The sequence below is a fragment of the Bos grunniens genome, chromosome 3 (assembly GCF_055505025.1).
Source record: "Bos grunniens cultivar Pamir isolate PY7600 chromosome 3, Bosgru_T2T1.0, whole genome shotgun sequence".
Lineage (NCBI taxonomy): Eukaryota > Metazoa > Chordata > Mammalia > Artiodactyla > Bovidae > Bos > Bos grunniens.
Window position 1 is genome coordinate 66,390,234 of NC_141167.1, and position 17,039 is coordinate 66,407,272.

The 17,039-nt window shown below is 35.3% G+C and overlaps 1 protein-coding gene across 2 annotated transcripts in view; it reads left to right on the forward strand.

Moving 5' to 3' along the window:
* The window catches only part of PKN2 (protein kinase N2), a 135,048-nt gene that overhangs the window by 95,809 nt on the left and 22,200 nt on the right, over positions 1-17,039 (forward strand). Inside the window, exons 7-15 of one of the 2 annotated variants that reach the window (XM_086390976.1) lie at positions 491-676; positions 1,640-1,749; positions 11,260-11,403; positions 11,728-11,803; positions 12,377-12,551; positions 12,773-12,893; positions 14,909-15,039; positions 15,120-15,195; positions 15,273-15,364. In XM_086390976.1, coding sequence (XP_086247102.1) covers positions 491-676; positions 1,640-1,749; positions 11,260-11,403; positions 11,728-11,803; positions 12,377-12,551; positions 12,773-12,893; positions 14,909-15,039; positions 15,120-15,195; positions 15,273-15,364 — 1,111 coding nt within the window. The remainder of the gene's footprint in view (positions 1-490; positions 677-1,639; positions 1,750-11,259; positions 11,404-11,727; positions 11,804-12,376; positions 12,552-12,772; positions 12,894-14,908; positions 15,040-15,119; positions 15,196-15,272; positions 15,365-17,039) is intronic. The other variant, XM_086390977.1, reaches the window with a different exon arrangement.

Below are 17,039 nucleotides of genomic sequence, written 5' to 3' on the forward strand. Positions count from 1 at the left end.
CCCCCAAAAAACCTGTAGTCATTTTCTGTGTTAACTGTGCAATTATTAAAAACAACTGTTATTCACATAGTCAGATTTCCTTGTTTCTAATTTCTGTATGTCTGTTTTAATAGGCATATTATTTAGCTTTATATTTCCCCTCCCACTTGTTTTATCCATATAATTCTGTAATTCTTCCATGTAATTACAGAAGTGACTATTCATATACACTAGAAGATGATGTAACTAGTTTTGTTCTGTGCCCTGTAGACAGCTTTTGGGAAGTGCTTTTCTTTCTATAAATTTTTTTTATAGTTGTCTTAAGTGAGAGTTTTTAATAAATTTTCTAAATAAAGCAAGAAAGAAGATAGTTACCTCAAAGAACCTCTGGGAGAAGAGATGTTGTTATTTTAGCAAACATTTCCCCCCCTATTTCTTAATAGTTAACAAAGACATAATTCTATGTGTGGAGAATTAATGTTTTCTTTCTTGATACTTAAATATGCTATAGGTACTTTGGAAGTTCGTCTTATGGGCTGTCAAGATATCCTAGAGAATGTCCCTGGACGGTCGAAAGCAGCATCAGTTGCACTACCTGGTTGGAGTCCAAGTGAAACCAGATCATCCTTCATGAGCAGAACAAGTAAAAGTAAAAGCGGAAGTAGTCGAAATCTACTAAAAACTGATGACTTATCCAGTTCAGTAATCAGATTTTTTTTTTAACAATCAAATAACAAATTAAAGTCCAATACAGAGGGCTGAGCGGTGGGGACAGAAGAGTGAGAAGAGTGAAAATTGGACAACAAACTTTACAATTATGATTTCCATAATTTAAAATATCAAAAGCTGTAATGACAGGAAAATTTTAAAGGCTACAAAATTTACCATACTGAAAATGTTGGAAAACTGAATGACATTTAGCATTAATTTCTTTAGAATAATGAAATACTGAACACCACTCTTTATGACAAACTCTTTGTGTCACATCTTGATTCTTTAAATGGAATAATGACACTTCTAAAGTAATGAAGAAATTTTGATAAATAACCGTGTTAAATTAGGATTATAGCCTAGTGTCCAAGAAGTAAACTGAAATGGGGGAGTGGGTAAAGAATAAAATACAAGAGGTTTATGAAGTACTTTGGAGATACTCTGAAGTAGTCATAATCTATGATATATAACTGGTGGGAAAGGCATGTAACAATTCAGCCTAGTACAGTATATCTGCTTTCCTGTATATGGAGAGAGACTTTAGGAAAAATGTAAAAATAAAAATCATTTAAGGTAAAACCTTAATAAATAGCAAATGTAGAGGGAGAAAAACTGGGTGATTGATAATAATATATAAAAATACACCCACACATACATGTGTGGCAAACAACTACTGGCCACCTGTAAGTCCTTTCAGTAATTTTCTGATGTAAACGAAATAGCAATTACTATTTATGTTTTTATAAAACACAAAAGATAACTTGGAAGGGTCTAGTAGAAGTGTGTGTGTGTGTTTATATACAGCTAGCTGTTTAAGATTTAGAAGCTTCAGTAGTGAGTAAGAAAAACTTATTTCAAAGTCCCATAAGACTTTTGTTGACATAAAACAGTGTTATTTCTATTTTAAAGGTTTTAAAATACTTAATCAAATTTTAAATTGTAATTACAGATGATGTCTGTGCAGTTTTGAAGCTGGACAATACTGTGGTTGGTCAAACTAGCTGGAAACCCATTTCCAATCAGTCGTGGGACCAGAAGTTTACACTGGAACTAGACAGGGTAAGATGAGAAACTTTTTACCTGAATTTTCATTATATTTATAATTCATTTTTCATGCATATTTTATGTTTTAGAAGAGTTTGATAAATTTTATTCTTAACAGAATCTAAGAAGAACCTAGGTATTTTTGACATTTCCCATCTGATGAGGTATATATAAATCTACCTTATCAGATTGCTGCAGGAGCTTTCATTTGTGCAGTGATTTGAAAATATATACTTTGTACTAACCTGAAAGATCGACAACCAGGTGAGATCTAATATTGAACTATTTTTTGAATTTTAATAATGTGCTGTCTAACCACTAAGGAGATTTTTCTGACTCACCACTTGTGGGTTATATTATCAAAGCTGCATTTGAAGTGAACTGTTGTGCTCAGACAGACATTCCTCCATGTATCTCAGTGGATTTCATGGATACTGTGAGTGGCTAGAATGTAATCTGTAATCTGCTGCAGAACCCAGCAGAAGTAAACTTGGTCCAGAGTAGAGTTAAATCCATGGTGATAATTTTACTTACATTCTGATATATCCATTGGTGTGTGGGAAGAAAATATTAAAATTTAATCATAATTTTATCTAAAAGATAAGAAAGATGTTTTTATCATTTAGTATTCAGGTTAATGGTACATATGTCTTTAAAAAATTACATATATTAGTGAAAGCAGATTTATAGTGCTTAATGATGATATGATGTGGCACTTACTACTCTGGCCTCTACTTTTAAATATTTTTTCTGGTTTATTTCTTTTCTATCTCAGAGGCAGCATCTTAATCAGGCCCTCACCATTGCTTTTCTTGGTTCAAATACTATGTCACCCACTTAAATGTATTTGGACAAATGCTTAACTTTTTGTGTATATCAGTTTCCTTATCTTTAATACTATCCACCTCACTGAAGGGCTTTCCTGGTGGCTCAGCAGTCAGAGAATCTGCCTGTAGTGCAAGAGACGATTTCCCTGGACAGGGAAATGGTAACCCAGTCCAGTATTTTTGCCTGAGAAAGCCCATGGACAGAGGAGCCTGGCAGGCTACAGTCCATGGGGTTGCAAGGGTGGGATATGACTTAGTGACTAAACTACCACCACTAAAGAGCTTTTGATAGGGAAATTGACATCTGATTTAGATGATCAGATGTAAATAATACAAATATTGTTGTTGTTGTTCAATTGCTAAATAGTGTCCGACTCTGCAATCTCATGGGCTGCAGCATGCTGGGTTTCTCTGTCCTTCACTTTCTCCCAGAGTTTGTTCAAACATATCCATTGAGTCATTGATGTCAGCCAACCATGTCATCCTCTGTCACTCCTTTCTCCTCTTGTTCTCAATCTTTCCCAGTATCAGGGTCTTTTCTGATGCTCTGAAAGAGCTCTGGAAAAGAGCTCTTTTCCAGAGTCAGCTCTTTGCATCAGGTGGCCAAAGTATTGGAGCTTCAGCTTCAGCATCAGTCCCTCCAATGAATATTCAGGACTCATTTCCTTTAGGATTGAGTGGTTTGATCTCCTTGCAGTCCAAGGGACTCTCAAGAGTCTTCTCTAGCACCACAGTTAAATGCATCAGTTTTTTGGCACTCAGCCTTCTTTATGGTCCAACTCTCACATCTGCATGACTACTGGAAAAACCATATCTTTGATTATGTGGAGATTTGTTGGCAAAGTGGTGTCTCTTTTTAATACGCCATCTATGTTTGTCATAGCTTTTCTTCTAAGGAGCAAGTGTCTTTTAATTTCATGGCTTACAGTCACCATCTGCAGTGATTTTGGAGCTCAAGAAAATAAAGTCTGTCACTATTTCCATTGTTTCCCCATCTGTTTGCCATAAGTGATGGGATCGGAGGCCATGATCTTCGTTTTTTAAATGTTGAGTTTTAAGCCAGCATTTTCACTCTCCTTTTTCACCTTTATCAAGAGGCTCTTTAGTTCCTCTTTGCTTTTTGCCATTAAGGTGGTGTCATCTGCATATCTGAGATTGTTGGTGTGTCTTCCGGCAATCTTGATTCCAGCTTGTGATTCACCCAGCCCAGGATTTCACATGATGTTCCTTGCATGTAAGTTAAATAAGCGGGGGCTTCCCTGGTGGCTCAGACTGTAAAGAATCAACCTGCAGTGAGGGAGACCTGGCTTCAGTCCCTGGATTGGGAAGATCCCCTGGAGGAGGGCACGGCAACACCAGTATTTTTTGGAGCTTCTCTGGTAGCTCAGTCGGGGCTTCCCTGGTGGCTCAGACTGTAAAGAATCTGCCTGCAGTGTAGGAGAACTGGGTTTGATCCCTGGGTCAGGAAGATCTTCTGGAGAAGGAAATAGCAAACCACTCCAGTATTCTTGCCCATGGACCAAGGAACCTGGCAGGCTGACAATATACAACTTTGATGTACTCCTTTCCCAATACAAATATAGAAGCTAATAAAAAAGTTACTAGCCCATAATGGGAAAAAGTTTATAAAGGAAGAAAAAAAAAGGTCTAACAATCAAATCTTAAGCAGTGTCCCTAGCATAGGAAAAGAAGGAAGATTTGCCAAGGAGAAGTAGAAAACTCTGGGTAGAATCAGATCATAACCTTATGAAAGCTTATCCAGTATCTAGTGAAGAGTTGCTAGGATGTTGAGATGATGAAATTCCTGTTACAAATGAAACACTTCAAAGCAAATGGGATTTAAAATCAATTATAGATTTAACTAAGATTTGGTAACTGTCTTTAAAGTGAAAAGGAGGGGCTTCCCTTGTGACTCAGTGGTAAAGAATCCACCTGCCAATGCAGGAGACATAGGTTCAATCCCTGATCCGGGAAGATCCCACATGCCACAGAGCAACTAAGCCCCTGCACCACAACTGTTCAGCCTGTGTTCTGGGAGCCACAACTACTGAGCCCATGTGTTACAACTACTGAAAGCCCGTGTGCCCTAGAGCCCATGCCTGCAACAAGAAGAAGCCACAACAATGAGAATCCAATGCACTGCAATTGGAGAGTAGCCCCCACTTGCTCCAACTATTAGGTTCGTACAAAAGTAATTGCAGTTTCAGACCACGAATTTTAAATCATTATGATCAGGCTCAAACCCATTTTTAGCTATCAAAATAGGAACCATTGCAATCAATACATTTTGCCAATGAGAAATGAGATTGTTTTTTCTTATACCATAACAATCATGCTTCAGGATTCAATGAACTTTTTGAAAGCATTTTCTGCCTCCTGCTGGTTGTGTGTTTTCCCTGCATAAAGTTGTTGAGATGCTTGAAGAAATGGTAGTTGGTTGGTGAGAGGTCAGATGAATATAGCGGATGAGGCAAAACTTCATAGCCCAATTTATTCAACTTTTGAAGCATTGGTTATGCAATTACGCAGTCAGGCATTGCTGTGGAGAATTGGGCCCTTTTTGTTGACCAATGCTGGCGGCAGGCATTGCAGTTTTGGTGCATCTCATCGATTTGCTGAGCATACTTCTCAGATGTAATGGTTTCTCTGGGATTCCAAAAGCTGTAGTGCCTCAAACTGGAAGCAGACCACCAGAAACCATGACTTTTTTTGGTGCAAGTTTGGCTTTTGAAAGTGTCTTGGAGCTTCTTCTCAGTCCGTCTGCTGAGCTGGTCATTGCTAGTTGTCATACAATCCACTTTTTGTCGAATGTCACAATGTAATTGAGAAATGGTTTGTTGTTCTTGTGTATAGTAAGAGAACTTGTGTACAGTAAGAGAAGACATGCTTAAAACAACAGTTTTTTTTGATTTGCAGTCAGCTCATGAGGCACCCACTTATAGAGCTTTTTCACCTTTCTGATTTGCTTCAAATGCCAAATGATTATAGGATGGTTGACGTTGAGTTCTTCGGCAACTTCTCACATAGTTGTGAGGGGATTGGCTTTGATGATTGCTCTCAGTTGGTCGTTGTCAACCTCTAATTGCCAGCCACTATGCTCTCCTCTCCTTGGCAAAACTTCTTGAACCACCACTGCACTGTCTATTAGCAATTCCTGGCCAAATGCATTGTTGATGTTCCGCGTTATCTCTGCTGCTTTATGAACTCAAAAAGTCATTCAAATAAAAAATGTCACTTGAATTTGCTTTTTGTCTATCATCATTTCTATAGTCTAAATATAAAATAAACCTCAATTATTAAGTCATCAGCAAAAAACATAAAGTAAGAAATTCACATTAAAGTGATGTATAGTGTTGTTGTTCAGTCACTAAGTCGTGTCCAACTCTTTGCGACTCCATGGACTGCATCACACCAGGCTTCCCTGTCCTTCACCATCTCTTACAGTTTGCTCAAACTCATGTCCTTTGAGTCTGTGATGCCATCCAACCATCTCATCATCTGTCGTCCCCTTCTCCTGCCTTCAATCTTTCCCAACATCCAGGTCTTTTCCAATGAATCAGTTCTTCACATCAGGTGGCCAAAGTATTGGAGCTTCAGATTCAGCATCAGTCCTTCCAATGAATATTCAGGGTTGATTTCCTTTAGGACTGACTGGTTTGGTGTCCTTGCTGTCCGAGGGACTATCAAGAGTCTTCCTCTACACCACAGGTTGAAGGCATCAGTTCTTTGATGCTCAGCTTTCTTTATGATCCAACTCTTAACATCTGTACATGACTACTAGAAAAACCATAGCTCTGACTATATGGACCTTTGTAGGCAAAGTAATGTCTCTGTTTTTTAATTTTTGTCTAGGTTTGTGATTGCTTTTTTCCCAAGGAGCAAGTGTCTTTTAATTTCATGGCTGCGTGAAATTTATACATCATGAAATTAAAAGAGCAGGAGTCACCACATTTATTTAAGAATGTATTCCAGTATCAAATGGCAAAGTTCAACAATGCGAAAGCGCAATTACTTTTGCACCAACCTAAACAGAAAAGCCTATGCAGCAACGAAAACCCAGCACAGCCGAAAATAAATAAAATTATTGTTATTATTATTATTTTTAAATTATACGGAGGAACACATAAAACAAAAATTAAAGTAGGGATAGCAGTGAGATGTCCATTTGTGTGTATTGACTAAATGGATTGGTAGTAACTTCCTCAAGCTCACTGTTAAGGTTTATTGGATGAGTTGTTGTTTATGCTGATCAAGTAGCAGTGTTTGCCAAGTGCTTTAAAAGGGGCAAGTGGTAGGTTGTAGTACGTGTTCTGTTCATCCTTGAACATCCTTGACTGTATGCTTTGTGAGTGTGGAAGATAAAGCAAAATCAATGATGATAGATTTTATTTCAGTACAAAGAATAGTACTGTTCAAAAATAAATTGCTACAGTAAGTTCTCTCTCAGTGAGGTTTTTTAACTTCTCATTTTATATCAGAGTATAGTTGATTAACAATATTTTATTAGTTTCAGTTCAGTTGCTCAGTCGTGTCCTACTCTTTGTGACCTCATGAACCACAGCACACCAGTCCTCCCTGTCCAACACCAACTCCCGCAGTTCACCCAAACCCGTGTTTGGGTGAACTCAAATCCTTTGAGTCGTTGATGCCATCCAACCATCTCATCCTCTGTTGTCCCCTTCTCCTCCTGCCCTCAGTCTTTCCCAGCATCAGGGTCTTTTCAAATGAGTCAGCTCCTCGCATCAGGTGACCAAAGTATTGGAGTTTCAGCTTCAGCATTAGTTTTTCCAATGAATATTCAGGGCTGTTTTCCTTTAGGATTGACCGGTTTGATTTCCTTCCAGAGTGATTATATATCGATAAATTTCAGAGCTGATAGTAGGCCAGGAGTGTCCTTCAGAATGTTCTTTCTTCCTTGATAATTTGTATGAGATAGACAGTTAACAGTGGCAAAAATGAAACAGCAGAAGATGTTGAAAACCTGGTAAAGAGTGAATAATTTACTATTATCCAACCTATACACTTAGAAAACTACAAAGTTTGATAACTGTTGTTTGGTAATGTTTTACTTGCACTGTAATCTTCATCTGAAATTGTTTTTCTTCTTCATGACATGAGACTTTCTTCCCACTTTGGAGTAATCTCTCTTGAAACTTTGAAGACACTGCATAGCTAAGTAAAGCTATTCATCCCTTAGGTCAGTTTGACCTTCTGGGTTCCTAATGTGCATGTTACCTATCCCTGACTGGATTAGAAGCTCCTCTTTGGGGAAGGCCACATTGCTAAGCATGATAAATACTTCTGTTTATGTAGTATATTTTACCTTTCATGTGCTTTTTTAGTTTTTATTTTATCCCTTATATTTTTAGAATATTTATTTATAGAAAATGTTTATAGAAACATTTATAGAAGATATTATTTTAAACTGACATGTTCATGCTCAGCATTTTGCCTAATGTCAAGCTTCTTTGCTATGACATTCTAGAACTAAGTTGTCTATACTGTTTCTTTCTTTTCCAAAATACAAAAGTTCATAGGTCTTTTCATTTATTTTTTAATTTATGTTGTATTTTTGGTCATGCCATGTAACTTGTGAAATCTCAGTTTCCCAACAAGGAACTGAATCCAGGCCATGGCAGTGAAAGCCCAGAATTTAAACTTCTAGGCCACAGAGAACTCCCAGATAGATCTTTTTAGAGTTTTGAGATACTCTAGAAATTATCTAGATTTAGAATGATCTAGAAAAGTTAAAATTATGTTCCTGGGAGCTCGGGGCTCTTGTAGAATCATTTCAGATACAACACAAACTATTTTTATGTATGTGTTTTGATTTTGTTTTGAGATTCAGGGTAAGATGTCATTTGAAATTTGGCAGTTTAAAAAAAAAGTTTTGAAAATTACTGATGTAATCCAGCCTCCTCATTTTACAGATTAATAAGGATATTTTGTGTTCTAGAGGTTAAATAACTAGCCCAAGGTATAAACTAGGATTCTGAAGTGTGCTATCAGTTCCGAGTTCTTTCTGTTCTTATCAGGTTACCCTTTTTATATTTTCTTATAAAATTTCTTCTTTATTAATGTTTATTAGAAACACAATAGCTGTCTAATTTCACATTTTTTCTGAATTCCCTCAGCCTTCCTCTAGTAAAAAGTTTAGTCCTTCCATGAGAGATTGAAATAAAAAGCAAGAATTCTTATATATAACCTCTTCCCATTCACATTTCCTTTTGATTAACTTTGCTAATGTAATGGGGAGCCATCTTTATCAATATTAGAAACAGGATGAATTGAAGCTTGGAAAAGTTTTAACAGGAACCAGTTCTGGAGAAGGCAATGGCACCCCACTCCAATACCCTCGTCTGGAAAATCCCATGGACAGAGGAGCCTGGTAGGCTGCAGTACATGGGGTCACTAAGAGTCAGACACGACTGAACGACTTCACTTTCACTTTTCACTTTAATGCATTGGAGAAGGAAATGGCAACCCACTCCAGTATTCTTGCCTGGAGAATCCCAGGGAAAGAGGAGCCTAGTGGGCTGCCGTCTATGGGGTCTCACAGAGTCGGACATGACTGAAGCGGCATAGCAGCAGCAGCAGCAGCAGTTCTGTTAAGAGCAGAGTACTAGAGAATGTTCACTGATCAGTGGAAAAAGAAGAAGAGAATATTGACAAAGTGGGAGCCAGTAGAAAGGTTGTAGAATTAGTGGATTAGAAGTAACAGTGAGGTTCAAGGATCAGTGGATGTTGAGGGGCTAGAAAGATTGAGCTACTAGAATGTTAGGAGGTGATGGTCAGAGAGAAGGATGCAAACAGCTGAGGCTGTGGAAAGATTATAGATACTGGTGGGAGTGAGAGGCTGAAATGTAGGAATGAGGACAAGATTAGTAGAGAACTTCTCAAGGGATTCCTATTTATTGTTTTTGCATTATCAGAAATTGCCAATACATACTATTAAACTATCCACACTCCTGTCCTCATTCTTCCAAATAATTAAATCAGTAACTTAGGGTTTATATTATTATGAAAGTGAAAGTGTTAGTCACAGTGTGAAAAGTATAACAACTTTTAAGTATTACTAATTCCATCCCCAGCATCAATACTACTTTCATTTGCCTGACTCAAAACAAGTTTTCCTCCCTGATACTGTTGGAGAATACAGAAAGTAGACTTCTCCATTTCTAGTTTAAAATAATGTAGTCTAAACTACCAACCTCTGGTTCAATTATGTAGTTTATAGTTCCGAAGATAACTGTTTTCAAAATACTTAAAATTCTAACTTGAATAGAATAATATAGCATTAATACTTATCACTTCTAAATGCCATTGTTGATCTTGAAATAATTATACTTCCCCTTTCATGACAAATATTCTCTGCATTAGTAATATCAGAAAGAAGCAGTGAGGTAGGAGGTCCTCAGCTCATGTGCTCACTGCCAAGGTGTCTTTTCCTCGTCATTTTTCCTGATTGTCTGTGAGACCTTCTAGCACATTGTGTCTTGACTGATTTTTTTCATGTGTTGTTTTTTGTTAGTATTTTCTGTAAGTCAAATGATTTTATTATGCATACTAGGAGTTTAGATAATAAGATGCGTAAGTTCACAAACTGAAAGTTTTTATATGAAAGAAATAATGTATTACTTTGTTGAGCCTAAAGGAAAAAACATTTATCTCTATGGATGATCCACAAAATTCTGAAAAACAAAATAATGGAGAAGTCATGCTTTATAATTTAAATGTATGCAGATTATGACTTGTATGTAGAGGTCTATTTATGGCTTTGCCTCCAAATTATAAACTGTGTTCTACAAGTATATTTAATAATTGATTGTTAAAACCTTAAATATATTTTTCCACATAAGCATTATTTTTATAGAGTTTTCCCTCATGTAGATATGGTATAATATACTTGTCCCTGGTTTTGTGCAGCTTTTTTGTTTTGTTTTGTCTGATTTTGTAATAAATGAACATCTTTCTGTAAAAAACTTAGTTTTCTGTTTAATGCTGACCTAATCAGACCCCTATTGGTCCTGTTACTCAGTATTATTCTTTAGAAGATTAAATGATCTAACATTCTTAAAAGTGTTTGGCATAGTGTGTGGCACACTGAAAGCAGAGAATAAATGCTGTTTACAGATGTTTTCCTGATTTAGCATTGAGATTATAAGGTTTGGACTTCCCTGGTAGTCCAATGGTTAAGACTCCACACTCCCAACACAGGGGCCACAGGTTCAGTCCCTGGCCGGGGAAGATCCTACATGCCACATAGCCAAAAAAATAAGAAAGAAATAAAAAGGTTTGAATTGGGTTCTTTGAGGTGAACACTGAGGTCATACAATAGCACAACAGATGATACCAGTTGGAAGACGAAAATCCAAAAGATATTGAAGCTGTGAGATGGGGAAGAGTTTCTGTGGTCATTCGTCTGTATTGTTAGTTCCCAGTTATGTATTCTTTATCTAAAAGAAATACCTTAACTGAGGAGTGTCAGAATATGAATTTCTTCCTTTTAGTAAAATATATGTTTGTTAAAGTAATACATAACAGAGAAACATTATAAAAGCACTCTTTAAAATAGTGTGACCGTTGTGTATGTTATCTTTGTTTATTGTATTTGTACTTTGTACTTTTTGTAATATTTTTTCACGTTTGTCCAATGATGTCTTCCCTGTTTTCTTTATTTTTTATTTAATTATTCTAGTCACGTGAACTGGAAATTTCAGTTTATTGGCGTGATTGGCGATCTCTGTGTGCTGTAAAATTTCTGAGGTTAGAAGATTTTTTAGACAACCAACGGCATGGCATGTGTCTCTATTTGGAACCACAGGGTACTTTATTTGCAGAGGTAATAAATGTATTTTATTTTAAGTATGCATAACTGCAATTGAAGTTATATATGTAAGCAACATGATGTAGAAATGGGAAGAGTATTTAGGCTGAATGACAGATAACTTGAATTCTTGGCTCAACTCTGCCACTAAATAGTATATTACCCTAAGACAAATCATTTTTCTTTTCTAGGTCTGTTATCTTATCTAGAAAATGAGGGGATGGAACCAAATTATATCTTAGATTCTCTTAAGTTTTTAAAACTTAGAAAGTTTACTGAATTTCATGAACCATGAATCTAATGCTGTATTCATGTCAACTTAAATTTTCTTCACTGCAGGTTACCTTTTTTAATCCAGTTATTGAAAGAAGACCAAAACTCCAAAGACAAAAGAAAATTTTTTCCAAACAACAAGGTAATTACTAAGAAATCAGGTAGAGAGTGTTTTGGTGTTATCTTAAATATTTTAAATGTACATACTGTTTAAAAAGTGATACCCATCTTTGCTTTTTGCTTATTTGTTCAGTTATTTACTTAATTTTATTAGGGAAAGTTTTAAACATATATATAGAGACTAGTGCAATGTAACATCACTCAGTTTCAACAACAGTCAACTCATGTCCAATTTTGTTTCATCCATGTTCCATCACTCACAACTTCCTCAGCTTATTTGAAGTGAACCCAGACATCATATTGATTCATCCATAAATATTACAGTATCTCTAAAAGATGGGAATTCTTTTTTTTTTCAACCTTAACCACCTATCATTACTAGACTTAAATGAGCAATTCCTACCTATTTATTTTTTAAACAGATTTTGCTTTTTTGCACTAGCCTTTAATAACAAATAGTTAAGAACTTTTTTTAAATGACAGATACTGTTTGTTCTTCATAAATTATAAACCAATGAATATGAATTTTTCAGTTATGGCTTTTGGTAATAAAAAAAATTACTTGTTCGGTTTTCTTTATTTACAATATCCACAGGCAAAACCTTTCTCAGAGCTCCTCAAATGAATATTAATATCGCCACATGGGGAAGACTTGTGAGAAGAGCTATTCCTACAGTAAATCATTCTGGCACCTTCAGCCCTCAAGCCCCTGTGCCTGCTACAGTGCCAGTGGTTGATGTACACATCCCTGAATTAGCACCTCCAGCTAGGTATGCATTTTAACATTATTAAGCTTTTATAAAATAATTATTGTGATACTCATACATTTTGATTACAGTGAATCTATTACAAGTCTCATTTTTTCCAAATAGTGTTTTGAAGTTAGTGCTCGACTTTTAAAAACAATAAAATTGTTTGCTTTAATTTTAAAGCTATTTAAAATATATACTTTTGATTACTGCTTTTGGTGAATTGCTTTATCTTTTATAAGTGATTCCACAGTAACCAAGTTGGACTTTGATCTTGAACCTGAGCCTCCTCCAGCCCCACCACGTGATTCTTCCCTTGGTGAAATAGATGAATCTGCAAGAGATTTGGATACACCAGGACAGGTAAGGCATTTTAAACCTTGTATAATTCCTTTCACCAAATAAATTACCAGTTATAGCATCATGGTAATTTATCAGCTGTAGCATCATTGGGCTTCCCTTGTGGCTCAGATGAGAAAGAATCTGCCTGCAATGTGGGAGACTGGGATTGGATCCCTGGGTAAGGAAGATCCCCTGGAGGACATGGCAACCCACTGCAGTATTCTTGCCTGGAGAATCCTCATGGACAGAGGAGCCTGGAGGACCACATGGGGTTGTAAAGAGTCAGACACAACTGAGCAACTAACACTATAGCATCATAGTGAATGAGATGCACTTTTAAGCTGTTTCTTATGAGTGAAACATAAAAACCTCTGGATGCCCATGAGCCACTAGAGATGGAATAGGTTGCTTATTCTAGGAGCCTGGGAGTATGGCTGATATTAGATGAAGTATTTCCTGACTGTGCATCTTCTAACTAGGTTAACATGATACCTGAAAATGCATATAAAATGAAAGTAATGTATTCATTTTTTTAATTGAAATATTGATTTACAACACTGTTTCAGGTATTTTTTTCAGAGTCTATTTCATTATAGCTTTTTACAAGATAATGGTTATAATTCCCTGTGCCATACAATATATCCTATTATCTATTTTATTTATAGAAGTTTGTATCTAGTAACCCTATACCCTTAGTTTGTCCCTCTCCTATTTCTTCACCCCCTGGTAACCACAACTTTGTTTTCTAAATCTATGAGTCTATTTCTGTTTTGTAAATACATTCATTTATATTATTTTTTAGATTCCACATATGGGATATATACCATTTCTTCCTCTGACTTACTTCACTAAGGGTAATATTCTATAGGTCCATCCATATTGCTGTAGAGGGCATTATTTCATTCTTTTTGTGGGCAGAGATTAATTTTCCATTCTATATACCACATTTTAAAACAATTTTATTGAAGTATAGTTGATATACAATGTTGTGCTTAATTTCTTCTGTAGAGCAGAGTGACTCAGTTATACATATAAATATTTTTTTCCATTACAGTTTATCGCAGGATATTGAATATAATTTCTTATGCTATATAGTAGGACCTTGTTGTTTATCCATCCTGTATATAGTAGTTTGCGTCTGCTAATCCCACATTCCCAATCCTTTCCTCCCCCAACTCCATTGCCCTTGACAACCACAAAGCTGTTCTCTATATTTCTGAGTGCTTTGTTTTGTAGATATGTTCATTTGTGTTATATTTTAGATTCCACATATAAATGATATCATGTGGTATTTGTCTTTCTCTTTCTGACTTAATTCATGTATCATGATAATCTCTAGGTCCATCCATGTTAGTGCAGACAGCATTATTTCATTCTTTTTTAATGGCTGAGTAATTCCACTGTGTGTCTGTGTGTATATACACACACACACACACCAAGTGTTCTTTATCCGTTCATCTACCAGTGCACATTCAGGTTGTTTCCATGCCTTGGCTATTGTAAATAGTGCTGCAAGAACATAGGGGTGCATGTATCTTTTTGAATTAGAAATTTGTCTCAGTATATGCCCAAGAGTAGGATTGCTGGATTATAGGGCAACTGTATTTTTAGTTTTTTTAAGAACCTCTGTACTGTTTTCTATAGTGGCTGCACCAATTTACATTCCTACCAACAGTGTAAGAGAATACCCTTTCATGTGCCTATTGGCCATCTGTGTATACCGCATCTTCTTAAACCAGTGGTCTGTTGGTGGACACTTTGGTTGCGTCCATGAAACTAGCTATTGTAAATAGTGCTGCTGTGAACATTGGAGCTCCTGTGTCTTTTCAAATTAGTATTTTTATTATTTATTTTTTACATTTTTAAGATAAGAGTAATATATAATTGATGACCATAAAAATGAATATCTAATTATAATATCTGAATTTTATTTTCTCATTCATATTTATATTGACTTAACATTTTTTCTTTATTCTTACCTAATAAGTTGTTTTCTGAATGTTTCTATGATTTAATGAGTGTTTAATATTTTGCAGGATTCAGAAACTGTTTTTGATACTGAGAATGACAGAAACAGAATACTTCCAAAATCTCAATCTGAATATGAGCCTGATATCCCTCAGTCAGGCCTAGAGTATAGTGGTATTCATGAACTTGAGGACAGAAGGTAAAGAATATATCCACAGCTTTACTTACCTGTTTGGTCCCATGCTTTTGCCTTATTTTAATCGGCATTACTGTTTTCAGATCTCAACAAATGTTTCAGTTCAGTCTACAAGACTTCAGATGTTGTGCTGTCTTGGGTAGAGGACATTTTGGAAAGGTAATCTTTTAAATTTTCTTTCTTTGTAGGCATTCTAATCATTCAAATGAGAAATAATTATTTTAATCTAATTTCAGGTGCTTTTGGCTGAATATAAACACACTAATGAAATGTTTGCTATAAAAGCCTTAAAGAAAGGAGACATTGTGGCACGAGATGAAGTAGACAGGTTAGTTTTTAAAAATGAAATTGTTACACTTTTCTAAAGTTATAACTTATGAAAATCTATGTATTCAGTATATATCGAAATGACAAAATTATCTCTTTCAATAATACAGTCAATTGTTGAATAACATGGTCTTCAACTACATGGGTTCACTTAAATATGGATATTTTGCATTTAGTAAATGCTGTAATATTACGTAGTTTGTGGTTGGTGAATTCATAGATGTGGAAGAACTGCAGATACATAGGGCTGACTGTAAATTATGCACGATTAACCCCCATGTTGTTCAGGGATCAACTGTTATAAGTAAAGAAACTAAATAAATTAATGCGTGAGGTGGGTATTGATTAAATATTGTTTTTCTTTTTAGCTAATTCCCTCTTCCCATTCTTATGACATTTTACTGCTTGGTGAATACCAAAAAAAGTCGATGAAATCTTTAAACTAATTCTAATAAGTTTTTATACTTGGAAATGTTGAAATATTTGTATGAATTAGGAACTATTACACATCTGTGGTTGGGTGAGGCTATTTCTCATTTCATACTACAGAAGTAATAAGATGTCATTTACAAGTAATCTTCAGTTAAGTGGTTAATTCCTTCTGCTTTTTAAAATACGCCTGTATCTATTTTCATTTCTCTTAATACGGTAGCTTTTGACCACAGCATCTTTCCTTTCTGTGTGTAAATTGGTATGGATTCATCTTCATATATGATTATTAAAATGTAAGGACTTTGGGGATAATATTGTAATTAGGTTAGAGAATATATTTTAAAAAGACTATCTCAAATTAATGGAGTGGTTCAACCTGGAAATTGTTGTATAATAAAATGGCATTTTATTACAGAAAGAGACTTTTTTTTATATTTAGAAGAACCAGGAAGCATCAGTTGATATTACTAAAAGACAGCCCTATGTAATGAAAACAGCCTGGGATTATGAGTGAGAAGATTCTCTAGTCCTGATTGTTCCTTCTTAATTAATGATTTGATCCCAGGGCAATTCACTGAACATCTTTGAGCCTCAATTAACCCACATATTTTTAAAATACATTTTTTGGTAATACTTGCCTTACTGAATTGGATTATTGCCATGTAATATATCAAATTGCTATTTTTAATATATTTCCATTGTATAGGAAGTTCTTAGAATTAGGATCAATCTTAAAAGATGAGCATTTCCTTTATGTAAATCTTTTCCTTTTGGATTTGCCTATTTATTTTTCATCTGTTTCTCATACTCCTCAATTATGTCAAAATAAACTCTTCCTTGATCTAAAACAACTCAGGATTTTGCATAATATTTATAAAATATTCTGAACACCATAGTATATGCTAGCAGTTACATCAGTAGTTAAAGCAAACCTTTAATTACACTGTCAGTCTGTTTTTAATTACAGTAATAGTACAGTCAGATGTTTTTCTTTTCTGGAAGAATATCTGCTTTATTCCAGATCCATAATGGTAAATTCATTTATAGCCTAAAATAATAGTTAGTAATATGAAAGTGGTAATTACTTGGTGGTTTATATAACTTTCTGCTACATTGTTACTGTTTTGAGCCACATCTCTGTAGGAAAAAAAACTTTGCAATTAAATATAGATAGAATAATGTTAATATTACTATTAAAGAAGAATGTCTGGATCAGAGGATGAAGCTTTAGCCAGATTCAGCGG